This window comes from Schistocerca americana, chromosome 1, assembly GCF_021461395.2.
Source record: "Schistocerca americana isolate TAMUIC-IGC-003095 chromosome 1, iqSchAmer2.1, whole genome shotgun sequence".
NCBI classification, from domain to species: domain Eukaryota; kingdom Metazoa; phylum Arthropoda; class Insecta; order Orthoptera; family Acrididae; genus Schistocerca; species Schistocerca americana.
The window spans coordinates 357,863,760-357,887,699 of NC_060119.1; the positions used below are offsets into that span (position 1 = coordinate 357,863,760).

The 23,940-nt window shown below is 39.3% G+C and overlaps 1 protein-coding gene across 1 annotated transcript in view; it reads left to right on the plus strand.

The window, feature by feature from the left end:
• Positions 1–3,050: 3,050 nt before the first annotated feature.
• Positions 3,051–23,940, plus strand: part of LOC124622658 (guanine nucleotide exchange factor DBS-like) — a 199,165-nt gene continuing 178,275 nt past the window's right edge. The window contains exons 1-2 of the mRNA XM_047148453.1: positions 3,051–3,122; positions 18,284–18,398. Coding sequence (XP_047004409.1) covers positions 3,053–3,122; positions 18,284–18,398 — 185 coding nt within the window. The 5' untranslated portion in view covers positions 3,051–3,052. The remainder of the gene's footprint in view (positions 3,123–18,283; positions 18,399–23,940) is intronic.

Sequence of the window (23,940 nt, forward strand, 5' to 3'; positions counted from 1 at the left end):
AAAACACCTGACACTTCCTTTCCATCACCCATAGAACCTGAAGAATACCATTTTTATGCGTGGCATTGTGGAACATATTAAATAGCACACATTGCCACATGCATACTCATACAGAAAGATTCTGCATCAGTGCACATTTCATTATAAATAGCAGACCAAATCAATGAAGGTGAGTGCCATGGTAGTTCCTTCGAAATGGCGACTGGCAATTTCCGTCTTCAAACTTGTTTGATTCAGGCATTGGTTTTGACTGTGATCTAGATGCTAGTTAAAACTGGAACAGGTGTATTCTGTTTGACTCTTGTTGCTGATAATAAAAATCAGTTTTAGCTGATCTGTGAATTAAACAATCACAATACAAGATACCAAAATTATTTTCAAGTATGCTTCACTCCTTGTGCAGGGTTCAGACTGAAATTATTTACTCTGGTGTAAAGATATTCAAGAATTTCCCATCTGACATAAAACAAGAAATTTGGAATCCCTTTCAGTACTTCATTAGCCACATCTCCTATAAATTATTTAATTATCTAGCATCAGGGATTGAAAATTTCTATTAACTACAGGACAAGAATAAGTGTTAGTGGTAAAGTTGCTGACAATTAGTAGTGTATTGTGAACAGCTCTCTGCACGTGCAGATGTAGGTAACAGTTTTCTGTGAAAAATAATGAGATAATCGAGAAACTTTTAAGCTAACGATATAAGATAAACAGCAGCTGTTTAATATAACTGAGGAAACAACAGCTTTTGTTAAAATTAACAGTTTCTTGTTCACTTACCAGGTTACATTTACCTAATGAAAACACAAATCTTATTAAATAGTATAGTAATATTTCATTGTTAGTGCACTGTAAAGAGCAAGTTTGAGGCACTTGCCGCTCTTCTGTTATTGGTTATCTTGAGCCACAACCCTGAAAATTCTCCTTGATTGTTGAATGTATGACACACAATAAATGAACAAAAACAAATACTGTTTCAGTGATGTAAGATAGATTACTTGATATAGACGTTGGTTGTTTGATCTGTCATGAGTGACACCTTCCTAAGGCCCTATAAATTTCTGGTGTAATTACATTGTTACCTTGTATTTGTATTGTATTTCTTTTCTCACATAACAGAATATGGTGACATTTTATTCTGTATTGGTTATGATTTTTGGGGCTCCTTTAACTTCCAGATATTATTTTGGGTGTATCTTTGGCCATCGCCTGTCTTTCAGCATTGAAATGTGTAGGACCTGTTGTCATTTGAACATAACATGACAGTGCCGCATACATCCATTCCTCTTGTGGCCTCAGTTTGTTACTCCACTTCTTAATTTTTTAACTTGTTTTGTTATTTCTTAAAATGTTGTCGGTCCAGTAAAATTGGAGTGGTAGCACACATCGCTTATAAGACATTGTTTTTAAATGTAGGGCTATATTTATTGTTAAGGTAGTGTTTACTTTCAATATGCAGACCATCTTGGGGTTACTCACCATGTTTATTCATATATTTTATTACCTCTACTGAGTCTCCTAGGTTTGTGTATATTTTGACCAATCCTATTTTCGCTCCATCTGTTTTATCAAGTTTTGCTATTAGCAGCAGTTCAACTTCATCCAATAGATGATATTGTCTATGGTATCTTTCAAGTTAGCTGCTATCAAGACAGTTTTATCAACAAATTGCAGATGATGTAGTGGATTGCCAACATCTTTACACCATTTTGTTCTCCCATTCAGAGTTTATGAAGGCGTATTCCAAAACAAACAAAAATCATAAAAAACAACTTGTTGTTTTGCTGTCCTTGTCATAACAGTATGGAATGTTATGAATGCTGTTGTTTTTCTTATTGATATCGGGGATGAGTTTTGTGTATTTGTAATCTCTTCTGTATAGTACAGATTGTGGTGAACTATCTCTTTCCATAACAATTATAAGAAAAAGTCACTGAAAAAGGGACATACAAATGATATAATTGATTTTCAAGTTTCCTCTTTAGTATTTCCCCAGATAATGAAGTCTTGTAATACACTAAGGGGTAAAAATTACAACACCAAAAAGTAGTTGTGTGGAATAAACAAAAATTGGTAGGCGTGTTTCTAAATCTGAAAGATGAAGTCTATTCAGATTTTGTGCCAGTCACATAAGAGTGGTCCTAATAATACCACCACTATGAGGATGCAAACCAGGTAACGATCATGAGGAGTTGATGTTGGTCAAGAATCCCTTTAAGGTGACAAAGATGCCATTATTAACACTTCACTGAGTTTGAATGAGGTCATTTAGTAGGGCTGCAAGAAGCTAGCTTTCCCTTCTGTGATACTGCAGAAAGACTTGGCAGGAATGTAGCCACTGTAAATGATTGCTGGCAGTGGTGGTCTTGAGAATGTACAATCACAAGACCAGACTCTGGATGGCATTCATAAACAGCAATCCAGGGGGTGTTTTCCAACCGCATAATGCTTGCCCACATATCGCTGTTATAACCCAACGTGCTCTTCAGAGTGTCAACATGTTGGCTTGGTCTGCTCGATCACCAGGTCTGTCTCCAATCAAGCACATAAGGTACATCATCGAATGACAACTCCTGCGTCATCAGCAGTCAGCATGATTTGTCCCTGTATTGGCTGACCAAATGCAACAAGCATGGAACTCTATCTCACAAACTGACATTCGGCACCTATACAACACAATGCATGCATGTTTGCATGCTTGCATTCAACGTTTTGGAGGTCACACTGGTTATTAATGTACCAGCATTTCACATTTGCAATGATTTATCTTGCGCTTACAATAAATTGTGATGCTGCAGTGTTAATCACTTAAATATGTTATCTAGACAAATGTAGTCCCAAAATGTTATTACTCTAGAGTAATTATTTTTTGGTGTTGACCTTTTTTCCCATCATTGTGCTAGCCTTTGGGACAAGAATGGAAATTAAAAACAATTTTATACTTCAAGTGTGCATTATCATTTATTCATAATTGTTTGATTTATTAATTATTTTTTACATGGAGATTTCCAGTAATTTTGTTAACTGTAGCAACATTTTTGCAGATGATGTAATGGAGACAAATGAACTGGCAGTCCGAGATGTTGTTGATCTGCTTCATGCAAAATTTGCCATTATAACTGGTAAGTTGTATAATAATAAATAATTTTCATGGTATTAATATATATATATCTTCACCTAAGAGCATGATGGTTAATCTAGGGTCACATAAAAAACTTACTTGCAACTGCAGGGGAATAGGGGAATATGGAGAAAGGAGGAAGTTGTCAATGAAAAGTAGCCACAAGATCCAAATGATATCTCTCTCTATTTTTTTTAGATAAAACAATGCATACCAATGTGTTTGTTTGAACTGGTAGTACTTAACAGCATTATTGTTTCCAGATCTCTCCTGGGAAACTGTCAAACAGTTCCCAGCAGAATTGTGTGGGTTTAGGAGCAACTTAAGTGTGTAACATGTCTTTTTGTGGGGACATTCACAAACAAAGGTCACATTGACAGTCACATGGGCTGTCAGACTGCAATGTCTAGTTAGTCTTATTAGTGTTGTGACATAGCCACTTGTGATTTCTATGTCATCTGTTGAATGGTTCTGGCTGCATAGTTACATATGTGGGAAACTGCAGTACAGTTTGTCCAATACAGCAGTGAGAGCAGAGTCTATGATGCCTAGTTAAAAGGAACATTCTTTTTACAGTAGCCCAGGAACTGTTTGTGAGTAACAGACACCCTGTGACATCCCTAGCTGTACTCTGAGACAGTGGTGGCTGGTGGCAGCAAAGACATTGCTGACACAAGTCGTCTTGTTAGCTTGGTGCTACAAGGCCAAGCTGGGCGACTGAGATACACCAGTGCTGTGTGACATTAGTGGGAAGTGGACAGGTTCCATGTTGAACGCCAGATCCTTGGAGACTGGCTGTAGTGTCTGGCAATGGCAGTACTGCTCAATGATGTTGAAGTAACTTTGCCATATGTTCAACCGGTGACTGGTGCAGAGGCTGCACCAGTCAACTGGACGACGCTGAAGGAATGCTGATATCATCTGTGTTGGGATCGTGTAGTGTGCGTTTATTTCCACCTCAACCTGCATCGTTCCTGCTTCCATTCCCCGCCCTCACCCCCCCCCCCCCCCCCTCCCTCCTCACTCCCTGCTCATTATGATCCTCACCAGGCGATGTTATCGAGCTGATTTGTGTGTTACACTGCAACCACTACCGTCAGACCTGAAACTTGAGACATTATTGGCTTTTTCAAGGTCACCACTGCCATCAGTTCAGAAACTTGAGCCATTATTACTGTGAAGGAGATTGCAGAGAGTACTTCCAATTTTACTATATATTAAGGTACGGAGTGAGGGAAAAATTACTTGTTAAATGCTGCTGGCAAGCTGTAATTAATCAGTGTTATCTTCATGATCACTGCAAGAACTGTAGGGAACTGTAATATATTCTTAGATTTTTCACTTAATACCGGTACATGAAATTTTGTAAGTAGTCTATCGAGAGATAATTTGTGGGTAAGTTCCTGGGTAATTTTCCTGTATCCTATCAATGAAACTACTGTACATGAACATTAATGTGTGAACTGTGACAATATTAAAAAGGCACTTATTTCATCCATTTCTGGATACAAAGTATTTGGGACCAGAGGCCTACAGATCATCATCATCGCTCTGTGACAGATAATATTAAGTGTAATAGTTTTAGGGAATGGTTCATCTGTTTTACCCAGTTTATCGTTTAGTCTGTTCCATTACAATATCAGCACGAAAATCTAAAATTGTCAGATCTAGTGTAAAGTATGAAGTAGATTTGGATAAAAACTGACAAAATATCACCTGAGAAGCTCTTCATCAGAAATTGCACTAATAATTTTGAGTCAGATCTTCATTTCTCAACCTATTCTGGTTCAATAATATTTAAAGTAAACTGGCAAATTTATTATGACAGTTGTAAATGTCTGAAAAAGTGCTCTGGATAATTTTTGATATAACTTGTGAAGCTGTGGCTGTTTGAGTAAGGGCATTTCGGGATTTTACCACCTGTAATGTTTATCTCCCTCCTGATGATGGAGAGCCTCAGAACTTATTGTCTGCATTGGTTTCTCAACTCCACCCACCTTTCCTAATCTTGGGTGGTTTCAATGTCCACAACCTTTCGTGGGATGGATCCATGATCACGAGCCATGATAAAGACATGGAAAATTTACTGACAGATCTCGACCTCTTTCTCTTGAATACTGGTGCCTCCAAACACTTCACTGTGGCACATGGAACTTACTCGGTCATAGCCCTGCTCTTCTCCCATCCATCCACCGGAGGGTCCACGATTACCTGTGTGTTAGTGACCACTATCCAGTCCTCCTGTCCCTCCCTCATTGTTACCACCCTGGGTGCCCACCAAGATGGGGTGTACACAATGCTGACTGGGATGCTTTCATCTCTACTGTTGTTCTGAGCTCTCCAATAAATTGAGGCATTGACAAGGCTGTACAGAATCTCCTATCCTTCGAGATCACCCTATCAGAAGGTACTACCTTGGTGGACCTCGGAAATTGCTGAGGCCATTAGAGAGTGTAAGCAGGCTGTCCAGCACCGTAAGCAGCATCCATCGATCGAGCACATCATTACCTTTAAATGGCTCTGTGCCCAGATCTGCCACTTAGTAAAATAACAGAAGCAAGAGTGCTGGGAATGTTATGTTTCAACCACTGGAACATGTACACCACCTCCACAGGTCTGGATGATCAGATGCCTGTATGTATACCAGTCCTGTGCAGGTGCACTTGTCATTTCCTTGATTGGTGCTGTTTTCAATGACCCAGATGCCGTAGCTGAACATTTTGTTCTGTATTATGCTCGAGCCTCTGCATCTGAGAACTAACAATCTGCCTTTCTTGTCCTTAAAGAGAGAATGGAGTGATTGCACTTATCTTTCAATACACACCACCTGGAGCCCTATAATGCTCCATTCAGTGAGTGGGAATTCTTTAGTGCCCTAGCCCTTTTCCCTGATAAAGCTCCAGGGCTAGATCCCATCCACACCCAAATGCCCAAACTTGTATCAGTGTCAAACTCACAAACAGCCTTGGATACAGGACGGGGTCAACAACATTCGAGGAATAACCAACAAAGAAAGCAAGTTAAATAACTTACTCAAAGAGAGGAAAGTGGACATTGCAATAATAGCAGAAACTAAGAAAAACTAAAAGGAACAAAAGATTTGACAGACTACTGGATGGCTTACAGTGGCATCCCACAAAGAAAATGAGCCAGTGCTGGAGTATCGATTTTAGTTAATGATAAATGGAAATATTTGTGAATACAGATTCATAAATGAAAGAATAATGACAGTCAGATTTCAAATTCCCAGACGTCATCTAACAGTTATACGTGTCTACAGCCCAGAAGAGGGAAGGAAGGATGATACTAATACTTGTTATCATGATCTTCAGAAAAAAGTTAACAATAACAACAAAACAGATCATGTTGTCATCACTGGCGATTTTAATGCAACAATTGGAAATCTACCAGTACCAGGAATAGGAGAACTATTTGGAGAAAAGGCCCTTAATAATAAGGACATGAACTATGTCAGTTTGCCTCCTTCAACAATTTTAAAATTATTAACACATTTTATAGAAGGAAAGACATTCACAAGTTTACATGGAGTGCACGAGGATTAAGGTCTGTGATTGATTACATACTAAATAATGATAAAATGAAGAGTCTTGTGCAAGGTACATGTATTTATAGAGTAAGTTGCACACAGTCCCTGGCCAATTTATTAGACAAACTACAGTTTTTAAGCAGATTATGATTTTTGTTTAACGAAATTTGTTTTTTTAATACATAAATTGTGATAAAATGATTATGTGTAGTCTACTTCATAACTAAAGCGATATAACAAATAAACAAAATGTAGTATTTGTTGAAAATATTTTGTTTCAATAATTACGACAAAAATTAAAATATTGTGAAAGTGAAAACATTAGTTTTAATACCTTGTTGAGCCAACTTTTGCAGCTATGAGAGCCTTAATACAATGTGGCGTGCTGGCGTGCTGTCAATGCAGGACTGTATTGTGTCCTGCATTTGTGGATGATAATACCACACATGGATGATCTTCTCTAAGAGCTGTGTTTTTCTTGTGATGACATCTTTTGCCATCTCCCTCTTCATTAGTTCCCATACATTTTCTATGGGGCTCGGGTCGGGACTATTACCTGGCCAGTCTAACAGAGGGATAGTTTGTTCCATCATAAAGGATTTAACTGACCTGGCTGTGTGACAGGGAGCTCCATTGTGCATAAAGATAAATGGTTCCCCATTTGGGAACCATTCTCTGAGCTGTGGTATTAACCAATTTTGCAGGACTTCCTTGTACTGGTCTTGCCTCATTATGCCTTTAACCATGTAAAGATGTCCTGTACCCGTGCCACAGATGACAGACCAAATCATCACCTTAGTTGTATGTTTTAAGGTCTGAATAATGCAGACTGGATGAAATTTTTCTCCTGTTTGATGGCCCACGTACTGAGATTTGTTAGTTAAAATTTCAATCATGCTTTCATCGCTGAAGCATGTCTGTAATAATCAAGAAACATAAGTAATATACTATGAGTAAATGTTCATAGATTATATCATATTGTAAATAATAATCTTAAAGTTAAATTACCAATCTCCAGAAGTCTGCATCCTTATCACACACTGTTTAGCCCACTTCAGACACTTTACATTCATTGTAGTTGTTAACTTTGGCTTTCTAGCTGGTTGACAGACCTTGAAATCAATATACTTCAACTTTCTGCGAACAGTGTGTTCAAATGTATTCACATCAACCTCTTCCAGTTGAGATTTTATCTGTTTTGTTTCTGCAATTCTTTTTTCTATGCAAATTCTTTTGAGAAATCTTTCTGACCTTGGTGTGAAATTGGTTTTATTACACATTTATTCTTCCCTTTGGGGCTCTATTCTTCATCTGAATCAATTTTCTTCTTTATACGCCTCACGCTAGATACTGACGTTTCCAACCTTTGTGAAATTTCCCGGTTGGAATACATTTTCGTATTAACGAGGGCTTTGACCTCAGCTTTTTTATGTAGTGAAATTTCCCCTCCTTTACCCATTTTTGAAGGTCACAGTTAGTAATATCTGGCTGTTAAAAAATCAGTTATGATGTCAATATTACGAAATTGATAATCAAAGCGAACAAAGTATTACACCAGTTACACATGAGAACGCCACAGAACAGGTCCTTTCCTGTGCGCTCTACTCTGCTCATTGATACCTACAATTGGTCAACAATCCAATGACATGTAGCAACAATAGATACAAAATTCAACAATGTAATAAATGCCCTGAATAACTGTCATAAATTTTCCAATTAATTGCATTAAATATTGTACTCAACACGTAATTATTACAAATAACATTAAAAATGTGCAGTGTGTCTAATAATTTGCCCAGGAACTGTAGGTAGTGACCAATTCCTTCTAAGCAGTAAGATATGGTTACTATCAAAATGGAAGAAGACAAAGAAACTCCAAAAGAAGCCACAACAAGAGTTGTTCATAGTACATCTCCTGTCAGAATATAGTATTAGGAAACTTTATCTGTACAGACTCCAAGAAAAGCTTGCTTCACTACCAGTCAACAAAGACATCGATATAGAATGGAATAATATCAAAACCTGCATCATTGAAGCAGCCTCAGAAGCACTTGGTAAATGGAAGAAAACAGATGGGGAAAAAGAGACTCATAATTTGGTATACAAAAATTAAAGAAACCATTAAAGAAAAACAAATAGCCGATATGAAGTTTCTACAGACAAAAAACATCAGACAGCTGGGAAATATATAAAATAAAATGGAATGCTACAACACGAACAGCACAAAAACACACCAAGGGTCGTGGGACTCATTCATAAGTGTCTCTTAGAACATGATGTACATGATAGACAGCAGTGTGCACACAAGATCATGAAAGCCCTTAACAAGGGGGAAAAAAAAAAAAAAAAAAAAAACAATTAGGTAGGATTACCACTAGATAAGACTTTTACAACTAATAAATGAACGTTGGTCGAACTGCAAGTTCCCAGACCCTTGGTATACAGCAGAAGTAATCTCTCTTTTTCAAAACGGGAAACATAGTGACTGCAAAAACTATCATGGCATATGTCTTCTAAACATTGGCTACAAACTATATGCAAAGATCACCAGTAACCACATGAAGAATACCACAGAAGCTATTATTCCTGAAGAGCAAAATGGATTTAGATCAGGTCATTCATACACAGACAATGTGTTTGTAATTAAAAACATCGTAGAAAAACAGAGAATTTAAAGTAGAAATCCATATGACCTTTATTGACCTTGAGAAGTTTTTTCTACTTTGTGAGCCATGATAGCCTATGGAAGATTATGTCTGAATGTAGATTTCCTTATCACTTAATAGAGGTAGTGAAAAGTCTTTACAAAGCTGCAAACACTGTAATAAACACAGGTTGGAATTGATTATAAGAAATGATTATTAACCAAGGCGTTAGACAAGGGTGTGGCGTATCACATACCCTTTTTAATATTTATGTTGACTTCATTCTTCACAAATGGAAATAAAGTAAACAAAGGAATTAAGATAACGAATGAGGAACACCAGTGTGTACTTTTGTTTGCTGATGGAGTTGTTGTTATTCTAAAGAATGAAGATGACCTCCAAAGATTAATATACCAGCTGAACAAAATTTGCAAGAAGTACAACTTTAAAATTTCTAGTAAAAGAAAGAAAATGTGGAAATAAAATTTGAACAGCAGACATGAGGTAGCCATGACGAACGAAGGGCTGCCCAAAAACAGCTATATGAGTAGAAACAAAGATATTAGAACAGAATTAAATATTTTCAGCAGGAATCGAAAAAATCCAAAAATATCCTGAAGATTGGAAACATCACCTTATGAGATTGCCAGGCCACAAAATTCCTCAAAAGATCCTGAACTAGAAGCTGAATGGGAAAAGAGATATTGGAAGATCTAGAAAAAGGTGGGAATGATTTTGTATGAGAGTTCAGAACAGGCAACTGCCTAATCCTTAACAGGACAATGATGATGATGATGATGATGATGATGATGATCTTTCAGCAGACAGCGTCATATCCTTACTATCTTCAGCTGTACCTGGAACAAGGGTGAGTTCCCTTTCCAATTGTGAGAAAGCTCCATCGTCCTGGTACTGAAACTGGACAAACATCCTCTACAGATGGAAACCAATTGTTCTATTAGCCTCACCAATGTTCTCTGTAAGTTGCTCAAACACATTGTGAGCCAGTAGTTGTGTTGGCTCCTTGAGTCTCTGGGCCTTCTGGCTCAGTCCTAGGACAGTTTTCCGCAAGGCTGTTCCACTGTTGATATTTTGGTTTACCTAAAGTTTGCCATCTTGGACAGCTTTTGATTGACATCACAGCCATATTGTAGCCTTCTTCAACGTACAAAAGGCTTATGACATCAAATAGCAACACCACATCCTCGTAGCCTTATATTCGAGTGACGTTTCTGAAACCCAGAACCTCTTGTCCAGAACCTCTTGTCACACCACACTTTCTTCTTTTGAGTTGGTGGTCTAGCAGCGACTGTAGGGTTCTTCAATATCACCTTCCTTGTATGCTGATTATTTTTGCTTTTACTATTGCTCCTCTAGTGTGGGTGTTGCTGCATGCCAACTACAGTGTGCCATTCGAAAGGTACTGTCAGGGACCCTATAATGAATCCTCCTCCTCTAACATTACCTTTTTCTTTATAGAGATACCCCTTTTCATTTATACTACCAATTCTTCTTTCGATAGACGTTATCTCAGCTGTTTCACTGAAAGAATTCATATGATTTTTTATATGATGTATTATATTTCAAGCTATAAAATGTATAAAAACGAAATTAATCTGTTACAATCGATATGTACTAACAGTTAAAATTACTCTTCTTTCAAGAATAATCGAAACTACAAAACTTCTGGCATTCTTGAAATTCATTTTATTAATTGTGCAATCTAACACTAATTATTAAATTTGTTTCTAGATTTATTTATGAAATAATGATGGTAAAGATTCTTCCCTGTGGAGAAAGTTTGTAAACTCTTTTGCCTTGTGAACTCTTTGGAAATTGTGACTACTGCAGAATGTTAAGTAGTGGTGGGCATGCCTCTGATGGAAACACACATATTTTGTTAAACTTGTCAACAACAATGTAATTATTGGTTTTTTAAATGGGGAAATTGTAAAGTCAGTGTGATTTAGAAGACTGGGATAAAACAGAAAGATACTTATAGCAACATGCAAATCTTCATCAGTTATTTAGTGCAACAAGAACCCGCAACGTTAAATCAAAATTTTCAGCAGCGAGATGTACTCCTAGACACAACAAGATTTTGAGCCAGCAACAACTACTTTCAGTTTTCCGGCACCAAAACTCGTGCCTTGCATTTCTGTCGCTATTGGACTGTTCATCCACAATCAGAGCCTTATCTTGGTGACCAATTACTCAATGTGGTGAAGACTTGTAACTTTTTGGGAGTGCTCTTCAATGCCTGGCTGATGGCTTCTCCATCTTTGTCAACCTAAGCAGATGTGCTGGCTATGCCTTAATGCACTTCGCTGCCTCAGAAACAGCAGCTGGGATGCAGATTGCACTAGCATTGTGCAGTTTTACACAAGCCCTGATCCTGTCCCACCTTGATTATGGGAGTCTGGCATACAATTTGGCATCACCCTCAGCATTGCAGTCACTGGACCCAATACACCACTATGGGATCCAATTTGCAACATTGTCCTTTTGAATTAGCCCTGTGTACAGCCTAATTGTGGAGGATGGGGTTCCACCTCTACAGATGAGGTGCCTACAAAAGCTACTCAGTTACGCTATACATGTTTGTGGCTCCCTAAAGCATCCAAACTACCTTGTCCTTTTTCCAAGTTGGAGATCCACCCCTCACAACAGAGATCCAGGACTGTGGTCAGAATTGCAACTCGACTATAGTGTCTCTGCTCTGAACTCAAATTCCCCCACTGTCATCTCTTGTCAGGGAGCAATCGCGTACGCCCGCATGGATATACTCCAATCTCTGTTCTGTCTTGATTTATCCTTTGTGCTGAAAGATTCAGTTGACCCCCTGGTGTTTTGCCATGTGTTACTGGTTATCCTTGATGAATTTTCAGGTTTGGAAGTGGTATCCACTGATGGGTCAATGTCTGATGGACAAACCGGTTTTGCACACACACATACAATGTGCAGTGAACTACGCTCTTTGCCAAGGTGTATTCAGTGTCTCCACTGCCAAATTGGTGGCCATCAAACGAGCCCTTTGTCATGCTTCTTTACGCACTGGCAAGATATTTCTAATCTGTAGTGACTTCATGAGCAGCCTTTAGGCTGCAGAGCAGTGCTATTCCCACCACCCATTAGTCATGATGATCCAGGATCTTCTATCTGACCTCCATCAAGCTAGACAGCCAGTTGTCTTTGTTTGAACCCCTGGCCATGTTGGGATCTCAGGTAATGAACATGCTGACTGCTCTGCAAAGTTAGCTACCAGGATGCTGAATTTTCAAATGGGAGACACAGAAATGGACCTTCGGTCAACTCTGCGCATGAATTGTTTGGTGTCTGGAACTCAGAATGGTTTGCTCTGGTCTCCCCAAACAACCTGAGGGCAATAAAGAAGACCATGACAGTGTGGCTGTCTTCCCTTCACACTTCCCGCAAGGAATCCACTGTCATTTGTTGGCTACACATTGGCCACACTTGGCTGACCCACAGCCACACACTCTGACATGAAGACCCACCTTATTGCTGATGTTGTACCTGCATGATGGTTGCCCACAGTCTAATAGACTGCCCAAATTTGGCTGTTTTAATGCAATATATTAAACTTCCTGAGATGCTGTTTCTGGTGCTGGTGGATGATGCCAAAGTGGCTGACCTGGTTTATGTTTCACTCGCGAAGAAAGTTTCTACTTATTTATATAAGGTGGGGCACTTTGGCCTCATTGACCACCTGCTGTGGTGCAGGGGACCTGTGATGGCCCTTGCCCAGCAGTCTGGCCTGACCCCTATCCTTCCCACCTTTTTATTCTCCTTATTCTTTTACATTTGGTGTTTTCAATGTTTTGTCCTTTCTTAATTTTCATCATCTTGTCTGTGTTGCTCATTTTCTTGAGCTAACATAATGTGAGGTGGTGCTAGTGGGATGCAGAGGATGTCTCTCCCACCGCATACCATGCTCTAGGGACCTCCAGCTGCGTTCTGCACAGAGTGGCTCGCCCATCTTACCCCCTCTCACTCCTCTCCTATTTCTCCGTGATTTTATCTTTGTCCTATTGTATCTTGCTTACAACTGGTCTTCCCAGGAGTTGCTTTTTATATCCTCCTCCAGAGGGTTATTTCTGGTTCAGTAGATATAGGATGAAGGGTCTGATGACCTCACAGTTTGGTCCCTTAATCTCCAACAACCAGCCAGCAGTATATTGCAGTCAGCCAGGGAACAAGTATCAGTGTTAGGATTACATGATATATTCATTTGTGATGGTAGTTGCAACTGTGTGCATGGGCCTTGACTGGCTATTACAACAGAACTTTGTTATCATGAGAAAGACCATGGTCATACTTGAACTGAAGTTTTTGTGTGAACATTAGATAAACATTTGCCTCATCCATTGCTATGTAGCGAGTTTTTGTGTCCTGATTGGTACTGCTCATATTAAAATCCACATAGCAAGTAGAGCACTAAACCTTCCAGTTCTAGGGAAGCTAAATTGTCTAGGGTTAGTCCAGCTGATGTTTTATAGAGACATAATTTGTAGAACTGTGAATAGGATCTGTTCCTGAACTGTATTAGGTGCGGTGTGTGTGATACAAAAACTGTTTGAATATTTGGATTTTTTCTTTTAAAGTAGTTAAATGATTTCAGTATCTACTTCCTCAGTACCCCACAGTATCAATTAAGAGTTCCTTTTCAACTTTGGAGAGCAGATAATATCAATAAGTGGAATGCAGGCTAAAGGTTACCAATTTGCCACTATTTTCAGGTTACATTTGTCAGTAGTTTACAGGCCCTTATTATGTGAGTGACTATATATATTATGATAAAAATTAATAGACTAAAATGGAAATCCAACCATCCACACCACCACATATTCTGCAGCGATGTTAATACCAGCTTGTTTGGATAGGGTTTCAATGCATGGGTAGTTACATACCCAAAGTACTTGTGTTTGACCTGTGTAAAATTACAGAACATTTAAACATACTCACTCATGTCTAATATGTATTCTTTTAAATGTATGTGTATCTCCATCAACATGTTCAACATAAGAATCCCCACACTGTACCTCGTCCTATCATTGCTACCTCTGGATCACAGGGTACCGGGTTCAGTTCCTGGCCGGGTTGGGGATTTTCCCTGCCTGGAGACTGGGCATTTGTGTTGTCCTCATCATTCCATCATCATTTATGAAAGTGGCTAGATTGGACTGTTTACAGATTGGGAATATGTACGGGTGCTGATGACCTGCAGTTGAATGCCCCACCAACCAAACATTGTCACCATCACCTCCTGCAGTGAATCTACTATACAGAACATATCAACAGGCTGCTCTGGTTCTACATTCATGCAAAGTAGCTTTCCAGTGTTTTCTGGCACAATATCATGTGAATCAAGCAGTAGCGTTTTTGTTTGCAGCTTAACTGGTTTGCCCCTTAAGACAGATGAACCTTGCCTCAATATGTCATTGGCGATAGTTCTTTCTAGTTGGAATGTTGTCTCTCTAAGTTCTGCTATACATTGCCAAAGGTCAATTTTGGCATAATACTCTAACAGAAGGTCTAATCCCAAGATCATACAGTAACCTTTGCTTACACAAGGTACTACTTGCACACATTACTTAAACTAAACCACCCCAACCTGAAAATTCAATCTCACTGAATCTAATGTCTTAACCATCTCCCACCTCATACAACTTACAGCTCAACTGAGTCAGTCACTTCTGACCTACAAGATTCCGACTTGAGGCCATTACCCCCCCCCCCCTCCCCCCCGCCTCTTGCGTCCAACTAAAACTTCTGTTCTCTGCCTTCCACAATTCCTACTATACCACATTCAACCTCCGCTTACGTATCTGTAGCATGAAAATTTAAAGAGGAAGTTGCCCAATGGACTTCAGGGTCCCTCTAGCTTTCAACATCTGTCCACTTCCCCCTAGTCTTTTGGCCATCATTAAGCCTTCAGTCTCATTGATGGTGTCCATCCATACCATTCTTACCCCATTGAGGCTACCAACATTGCCTCTGGACATGCTGTGCCCATCCACACCCATCACATCTCACATTAGTAGAAAAACTTCTCAGTTATCATGAACCCCTGTTGCCAAAGTTAATTTCTTTAAATTCTTTAGCCATTCAGACAGCAACGTACATATCTTTCAATGTACCTGTACAAACGCTTCTTGACGTATTGGACATCAGGCTCCTCAGGAAGGCATTTTGTGCCCTGTGTTCGGCTTCATGGAGTGTAATCCTTTTTGCTTTGTCACTGTCCCCCAACTCATATGTTTGCCCATTAATTTAATGTATCCCAACCGAAAAACTTTATACTGTCTCAATACGCCACCCTGTCTCACAGTGCCACTTAACTGTTTGTGGAAGAACCTTGAACTGTTGTGTTTTTAATACTGTTGTAGGAGGCCTTGTTTCAAATGATCAAATGTCCGTGCATTTCTCATCCTCTCTCTACATCTGACAAAAGTTTTTACCTCCTGGAACAACCATAATTTTGCTACTTGCAATAACTGATCATCTGACCATCCTCCAATGTTTTATGATGATTACAGATCGCTCAAAAAAGACATTACATTCTCAATTGATGTGCCAAAAAACAGTGACTAAATTGGCGACAGCTGGCTCTGTCCGTTTCCAAAATTTGCTCTAGGAATTCTGACTCAACTGCAACACCTCTTGCTGGGCAAAACCCTATCCCAGACTCTGTCATTGTGGAACCTGCATCTCCACTGCACAAATAAGTATAACACATTATAAATCAACAATAGCTTATTCTCTCACAACTGTGAAACATTAATTTATACTCTACACCTCATTGTGAGCCATCTTGATTCAGTGCATTGCCTAGCCATATAGGCATACTGGTGACAAGTGAATCAGCCTGTTGCCTCAACCCAGCACAAAGTGCAGTGTGCCCTAGCAATTACAATGGGAACACCTTATGGGCTGCAAACACGATTCCCCAGTATTACCTCAAAATTGTGACATGTCAGCCGGTTCTAATGGCTCCATTAATATAGCCTTCAAATTTCAATGAATTTCTCGCCTAAACCCCATCCCCCTTGCACAGTGTAGAAACAAAGAGTTTGTTCACTTACCCTACTGTGTGATCACACCATGAACTGCAGATGTGATGATGTGCTGCGTGGAGATGTGACGTCAAAACAAAGGCCCAGTCATCCCATTGGAAACTGTCTGAAGAGACAAAAAAAAAAAAAAAAAAAAAAAAAAGTTCGACGAGTTTAATCACATGTGAAGGTTATTCTCACTGTTTTCTTCGATTACAATGGGATAATGCCTCAAGAGTTCCAGTCTTACGGTTGTGAAGTCAGTAAGGAATACAATGTCAACGGCAGCTGTATGCATCCTCTTTGGTTTGAAGCTGGCACAGTACTTACAGTAGAATATCTTTGGCTTCCCTCTGACAACCATGCCTCCATCCTTGCTACCCTCCCTGTTTTCCTTTCCCTGTTGCTTCATAACCTGGGTTGTGAGTAACTGAATCTACTTTCCCTTCTTCCATTTCTTTCCCCTCTCTCCTCCCTGATGAAGGAACATTTGTTCCAAAAGCTAGGAACGTAAATTTTGGTTCTGTTTTTTTGTGTATCTATCGGCTGTACTGAGCTCAGGTAAGTACTTGCCAGCCCCTCTATCTCTTTGTTAGTATTTGTTTCACATCTTTATATGAGATTTTCCATTAATCATTAAGGAAGTTTCAGATACACTAACTAACCAATAAATTGCAGACCCAACTCACTCATGAGAAATTGAACTTATTGACCTGCCAGTAGAAGGCGTTGGGAGACAAATGAAATGGTGGGCATCAGAACAAGTTGCTTTTCCTACTACTTCAGTGAAGTTCGCTGTTGTTAAATCTTTCTTTCAGTATCTCAGATATTTGGTGAATTGTTACCTTTATTCCTTAAATTATAGGTATTCAGTAATGTATGAGTATACCTGGGTAAGTAAAACTGAGTTATCATCTCTGTGTGCATTCCACAAGAACCTTTTCATTGAGCATACTAACAGCATAATAAAATAATTAAATGAAAAATAGGACCAACAAGAATTTAATGTGATTTATGTAAGATGAAAATTTAAATATTTTCAATGAACTAAGGTTTTAGGACTCAACTTGCAGTTAATAATTGTGTGATCATGTTTCATGTTATGTGATGTCTGCTTGGAGAAAGATTACTATTGATGTGTGAAGGGGTTGGTATTTGGTCTGTTTCTGCTCTTGTTAGCTCTGAGAAAGGATAAAAGTTTGATAACAAAATCTTGACCTTTTTATTACTGTGTTTGTTACGAAGTGCTGGCTTTGAACTATGAGTGTTTTTCTGTTCTTACATTGTATTTTATTATCTGTCCTGTGTTTTATTGATTTGCTTTTTCTTAATAAGGCAGAGAAAATTGTTCTTATAGTGATGACGCAAATGTTGTAACGTCCAATTTTCAACAGAACTACTGATTGGTTTTGTGCTAGATTGTCATTTTACTTAAAACAAATATCATTTTGTATCCTTGAATACTGACCAGTCCTCTTGCGACTTCAAGACGTCTGCCATCACAGAGGGGCAGACTGGAGCAGTAAGCTAAGGAACAGCCAGGCATGTTACAGTGCAGTGGTCAGAACAGCAACGTATTGTGTTTTGTCCTGCAGCAGATTGTGATTTCACACATGTACACTTTCAAAAAGACAAGCTTTATTTTGGCTGTTATTTTGTATTTAATTAAGAGCAAAGTGTTTTATTTTTTCAGGCTTATTCTTTCATTCGCTGCTCCCCTTGAATCTAAGCCTACACACATTTCCAGACACTAAGGTGTGAAGTACTTGTTTTTGAGCAGTTTTGCTGATGACAGACAACAATTCTCAAATTTAAAAATTGCTGTAATCACTTTTGGTTGACATCTACTTCTATTCAAAAGGGACTTTTAAATAGATAGTCTCTCTCTCTGTTTCAGGAGGAAAGTCACGTGATGGGTGTCCAATTATTGTCTTTCCTGATCTGGGTAATTTCTGCGGCTTGGGTGATGAAGAATACAAGCGCCTTATTTTGTACCTCACCTCTGTCCCTTCGTGAGTGATTTTAATAATTGTATTAGTGCAATTCATTGTAGTGACAACCATTCTTTTATTTGAGATATTATTGTCTCTAGTTGTACTATAGCCATAGTGTAAGCACTTTCCAGTTTTCATTGTGTGAATACACCGAAATTGCAAGAACAAGGAAAGTAGTCCAGGATGCTACCATAATGTGACTTAAAAAAGTTGACATTAATATTCTATTCAATTAAACAAATAGGCAGTTCCCACATGTTTTGTAAATTTTATTTTAGTTCTTGGGTAAGGAAAATTCTTAGCTTACAGAGAAACAGGTGACTTATGAAAATGGCTCTGTAAAGTTAACAAATAATTTCTTAAAACTGACTTTTTTCTGTGAATGTTTTATGATCATCACTTCTCCAAAGCAGATTTTTTTTACTACGGGGGTGTTAAGAGTAGCCAGTGATGAAAACTATGTTGTTTATTTCTTTTTTGAGACATGTCGTACAAGGCCTAATGAGAAAGTAAATTCAGTTTTTGATAGCTGCTGTGGCTGCATTGTAACCACAAGTGTCTATATCTGGGCTGACCAGTGTGACACACATTAATTCTCATATTGCAGACATGGTTACTGCACTTTTCACAACATACTTGCAACTTTGTTTCCTGTTAATGGTCTCTGTCCACACTGATGGCAAATATTTATCATAGCATATTCGCATAGACTGTAGTGCTACAGTACCAATCATTAAATTCAATAACCATGACTATTACCTGATATATCAAAAATGAACACAAGCAAAACTTAATTTCTCCAAAAACATAATTATATGCACTTAAACTGAAAATACATATTTTACTTTCATCAAAGTCTTGTCAACTGAATTTAATGACTGCCTCACAAACTTGAGGCATGCTGTCAATAAGCTTTTGTAGGTACTGTGAGTTATATAATATCACACATCCTTAGTGACATTTCAGAGATATTCCTTACTTTTTATGTGAACTTACTGGATGTGTCTGTTCACTTCATCCCAGGTCATTTAATATGATTACAATCCAGGGATGAGCACGCCATATCTTTCAGTACCTTCTGTTTTTCCTTGGATGCACTGTACTTCTAATAGAAAACTGACTAATGTTTTGGGGGCTGCGCAGGGTAGCTGCGCGGTCTAGGGCCTCTTGTCATGGTTTGCACAGCTCCCCCCTGTCGGTGGTTCGAGTCCTCCCTTGTGTGTGTGTGTGTGTGTGTGTGTGTGTGTGTGTGTGTGTGTGTTTTTTTTTGTGTGTGTGTGTGTGTGTTGTCTCCTTAGTGTAAGTTACTTGCCAATGCCCACCACATCCACACACACAGAAGTTTTAAAGATTTTATGAAATTCCATCTCTCTGCCTCATGCCTTGTCACAGTACCTCAGACAAAATCTGAACTTGAAATATAAACATAGCCTAGAGCTGTGCAACAGCAATATGCATTGTCCTTTGATCTGCACCAACAGTGTCATGACCAGCCAGTAGTTGCTGGAAACATGGTGCAAACTTGTGTTTTACAGACGACAGTAATGAGTTCCGATAATGTTTGAGAAATTTGATGCATCCATCACTTGCAAATTTCTTTCTGTCATACAGTTTATAATACATGAAATCTTGTCATTGACTGTAATTTGCTACAAAATTTGTCAAGGGTATGAGGAATAGATAATGGAATACATCGATGATATGGAAATGAGTGTGATTGTGCAGCAAAAGATCTGAGCACTGTGCACAACACAGAATGCAGTGGATGCTTGTTTCTGGTACATTACCATACAAGGTGGAGAAAAATTGTCACGGGATTTTAACCTTGGATAGCTGATTCCAGTAGGAACCAGAATTATTAATGTTGTGTAGACCGACAACGCACCATTTTTAAACTACGGAAAGTTGGCACCACACGCTCCAATTGGTTTCGGATTGCCCTTCCATTCTTGAGTTTATGGGCTGCGCTATGGTTGTTGTTTCACACATACAAACGTCCATCGTCGTGGATATATTGTGATCTCCGGCAGGCAAAGCATTTGCGGTCATGCGTTGTCCAGAGCATCCGGCAACAGGGCAATTCCGTGGCCAATCGAAGTGCATGGCGCCAAATTTTCATAGTTTAAAAGTAATGTGTTGTCGACCTACGCAGCACTAGTAATTTTGGTTCCCATTGGCATCAGCTATCCAGAGTTAAAATTTCGTGACAATATTTTTCTCTATCCTGTATTTGGCAAGGCCCTGTTGAGGTTTACGATGGTGGTTTGAATCTCATTGAGGATGTGGAGTAAAACAACATTGTTGCTCAAAACTATGGAAACAAAATTACAATCCTTGAAGTCGAGGCAAATTTCTAACCTATAAAAGACCAAAGCTAGATTACAATCTCCTGTGCATGGTATTTTGAAACACAGGATTATTTATTGATTGACTTTTTGGCATGTGATGTAACCAACAACAGCAGAACTTATTACGATCATACAATCCGAAATGAATGATAAGGCAGTTTGAGATTTGAATTTTATGTAAAACCACAAAACACAAAGTCACTGCCACAGTATTACAACAGTGCAGTGTCTGATGACACTAGACTTTTGCTGTGAACATTTTTTTCTTTTTACCTAGAGACCCATCTGATTTTGAAGTCTCTTTGTGTCTGACAATTTCGTTGCTGGTGGGACATTAAGGGTGATAATAGTGTTAAACAAGCTATTGCCACTTAGTTATAACTACATACAGCATCATTCTTTGATAAGGAGATACTGAATGTAATACCTTGTTATGAAAAGTGTCTCATCGTAGATGGCAATCTTTTTGGTTCCATTATACAGGGTGGTCCATTGATCGTGACCAGGCCAATATTTCACGAAATAAACGTCAAACGAAAAAACTGCAAAGAACAAAACTTGTCTAGCTTGAAGGGGGAAACCAGATGGCACTATGGTTGGCCCGCTAGATGGCACTGCCATAGGTCAAGCAGATATCAACTGCGTTTTTTTTTTTTAATATGAATCCTCATTTTGTATTACATATTCGTGTAGTATGTAAAGGAATATGAATGTTTTAGTTGGACCACTTTTTCGCTTTGTAATAGATGGTGCTGTAATAGTCACAAACGTATAAGTACATGGTATCATGTAACATTCCGCCAGTGCGGATGGTATTTGCCTCGTGATACATTACCCCTGTTAAAATGGACCATTTACCAATTGCAGAAAAGGTTGATATCATGTTGATCTATGACTATTGTGATCAAATTGCCCAACGGGCATGTGCTATGTGTGCTGCTCAGTATCCTGGATGACATCATCTGAGTGTCCGGACCGTTTGCTGGATAGTTACGTTATTTAAGGAAAAAGGAAGTGTTCAGCCACATGTGAAATGTCAACCACAATCTGCAACAAATGGTGATGCCCAAGTAGGTGTTTTAGCTGCTGTCACAGCTAATCCGCACATCAGTAGCAGACAAATTGCACTAGAATTGGGAATCTCAAAAACGTTGGTGTTGAGAATGCTACATCAACATCGATTGCACCTGTACCATATTTCTATGAATGGCGACAACTTTGAACGTCATGTTCGGTTCTGCCATTGGGCACAAGAGAAATTACAGGATTTTTTGCACATGTTCTATTTAGTGACTAAGTGTCATTCACCAACAGCGGTAACATAAACCGGCATAATATGCACTATTGGGCAACGGAAAATGCACAATGGCTGTGACAAGTGGAACATCAGCGACCTTGGTGGGTTAATGTGTGGTGCGGCAGGGAGGGTAATTGGCACCCATTTTATCATTGGCAATCTAAATGGTGCAATGTATGTTGATTTCCTACGTAATGTTCTACCGATGTTACTACAAGATGTTTCACTGCATGACAGAATGGCGATGTACTTCCAACGTGATGGATGTCCTTCACACAAGCTCGCGTGCGGTTGAAGCAGTATTGAATAGCATATTTCATGACAGATTGATTGGTCGTCGAAGCACCATACCGTGGCCCGCACATTCACCGGATCTGACGTCCCCGGATTTCTTTCTGTGGGGAAAGTTGAAGGATATTTGCTATTGTGATCCACCAACAATGCCTGACAACATGTGTCAGTGCATTGTCAACACATGTGCGAACATTACAGAAGGCGAACTACTCGCTGTTGAGAGGAATGTCATCACACATATTGCCAAATGGATTGAGGTTGACGGATATCATTTTGAGCATTTATTGCATTGATGTGGTATTTACAGCTAATCAAGCTGTAACAGCATGCGTCCTCAGAAATGATAAGTTCACAAAGGTACATGTATCATATTGGAACAACCGAAATAAAATGTTCAAACGTACCTACGTTCTGTATTTTAATTAAAAAAACACACCTGTTACCAACTGTTCGTCTAAAATTGTGAGCCATATGTTTGTGACTATTACAGAACCATCTATCACAAAGCGAAAAAAGTGGTCCAACTAAAACATTCATATTTCTTTACGTACTACACAAATATGTAATAAAAAATGGGGGTTCCTATTTTTAAAAAAACGCAGTTGATATCTGTTTGACCTGTGGCAGCGCCATCTAGCAGGCTAACCATAGTGCCATCTGGTTTCCCCCTTCAGGCTAGACAAGTTTCGTTCTTCGTAGTTTTTACGTTTGGCGCTTATTTTGTGAGATATTTGGCCCAGTCACGATCAATGGACCACCCTGTTTATTGTGTTCTCTTAAGTGGGCACTGTAAAATTTATTTTGGAGATTCATTATACACAATAATTTATCAACTTGTTTTTAAAGACCCCAATTGTTGTGTCTAGGAATCCTGCATACTCGGTTCGCTAGACAAATAATCAAACAACTCTTCATTACTGAGTTTTATTACAATAAGGCGAGATACTATTACTTAACTTTGATAGATGTGTTGCAAGCAAATGGCAACATACAAAATAATCAGTCTTCTTCAGTATAGGCAAACACAAGTCTGTGCTGCATAGAGATTCCTAACAAAGTGGCTGACGTTGATGTTGCTGTCGAAGTGGGCTACCACCAATCGGGCGTGGCGCTTAAGTCATTTTCACATTGGAGCCACTGCTGTTGCATTGTCATCTTGGAGGGAACGTGCCATTGGCTGACTTCTTCTCATAACCTTCTCTGCCCTGTCATTCCCAAATGGTATGCCGGCACTGACTTTACGCTGTAATGATCCTCCCCCCCCCCCCCCTCCCCTCCCCAAGCGACGTACTGTCATTGTATCTGGAGCTCAACTGGTGGGGTCGGGGGGGGGGGGGGGGGTAGGAGCATGAACGCTTTGCGCTTTGATAGACTGGAAGTTATGTTTGCATGGGACGTCAGACTTCTGGTCGTACCCTGCCGTCCGAACTCTGCTCTGGTGGAAATGCCCCTGGAAATCACCCAGAAGGGTAAGTGTCCACCTCCTGTGGCCCATACCATGATATAGAAGGCGTGTAGGCATGTCCAGCTCCATTGGTAGGATGAGAGGAAGCAGAGGAGATGGGGGTCCGTCTTCATGGGATTGTCCTGCAGTGTCATGATGACACCCTCTGACGGCTGC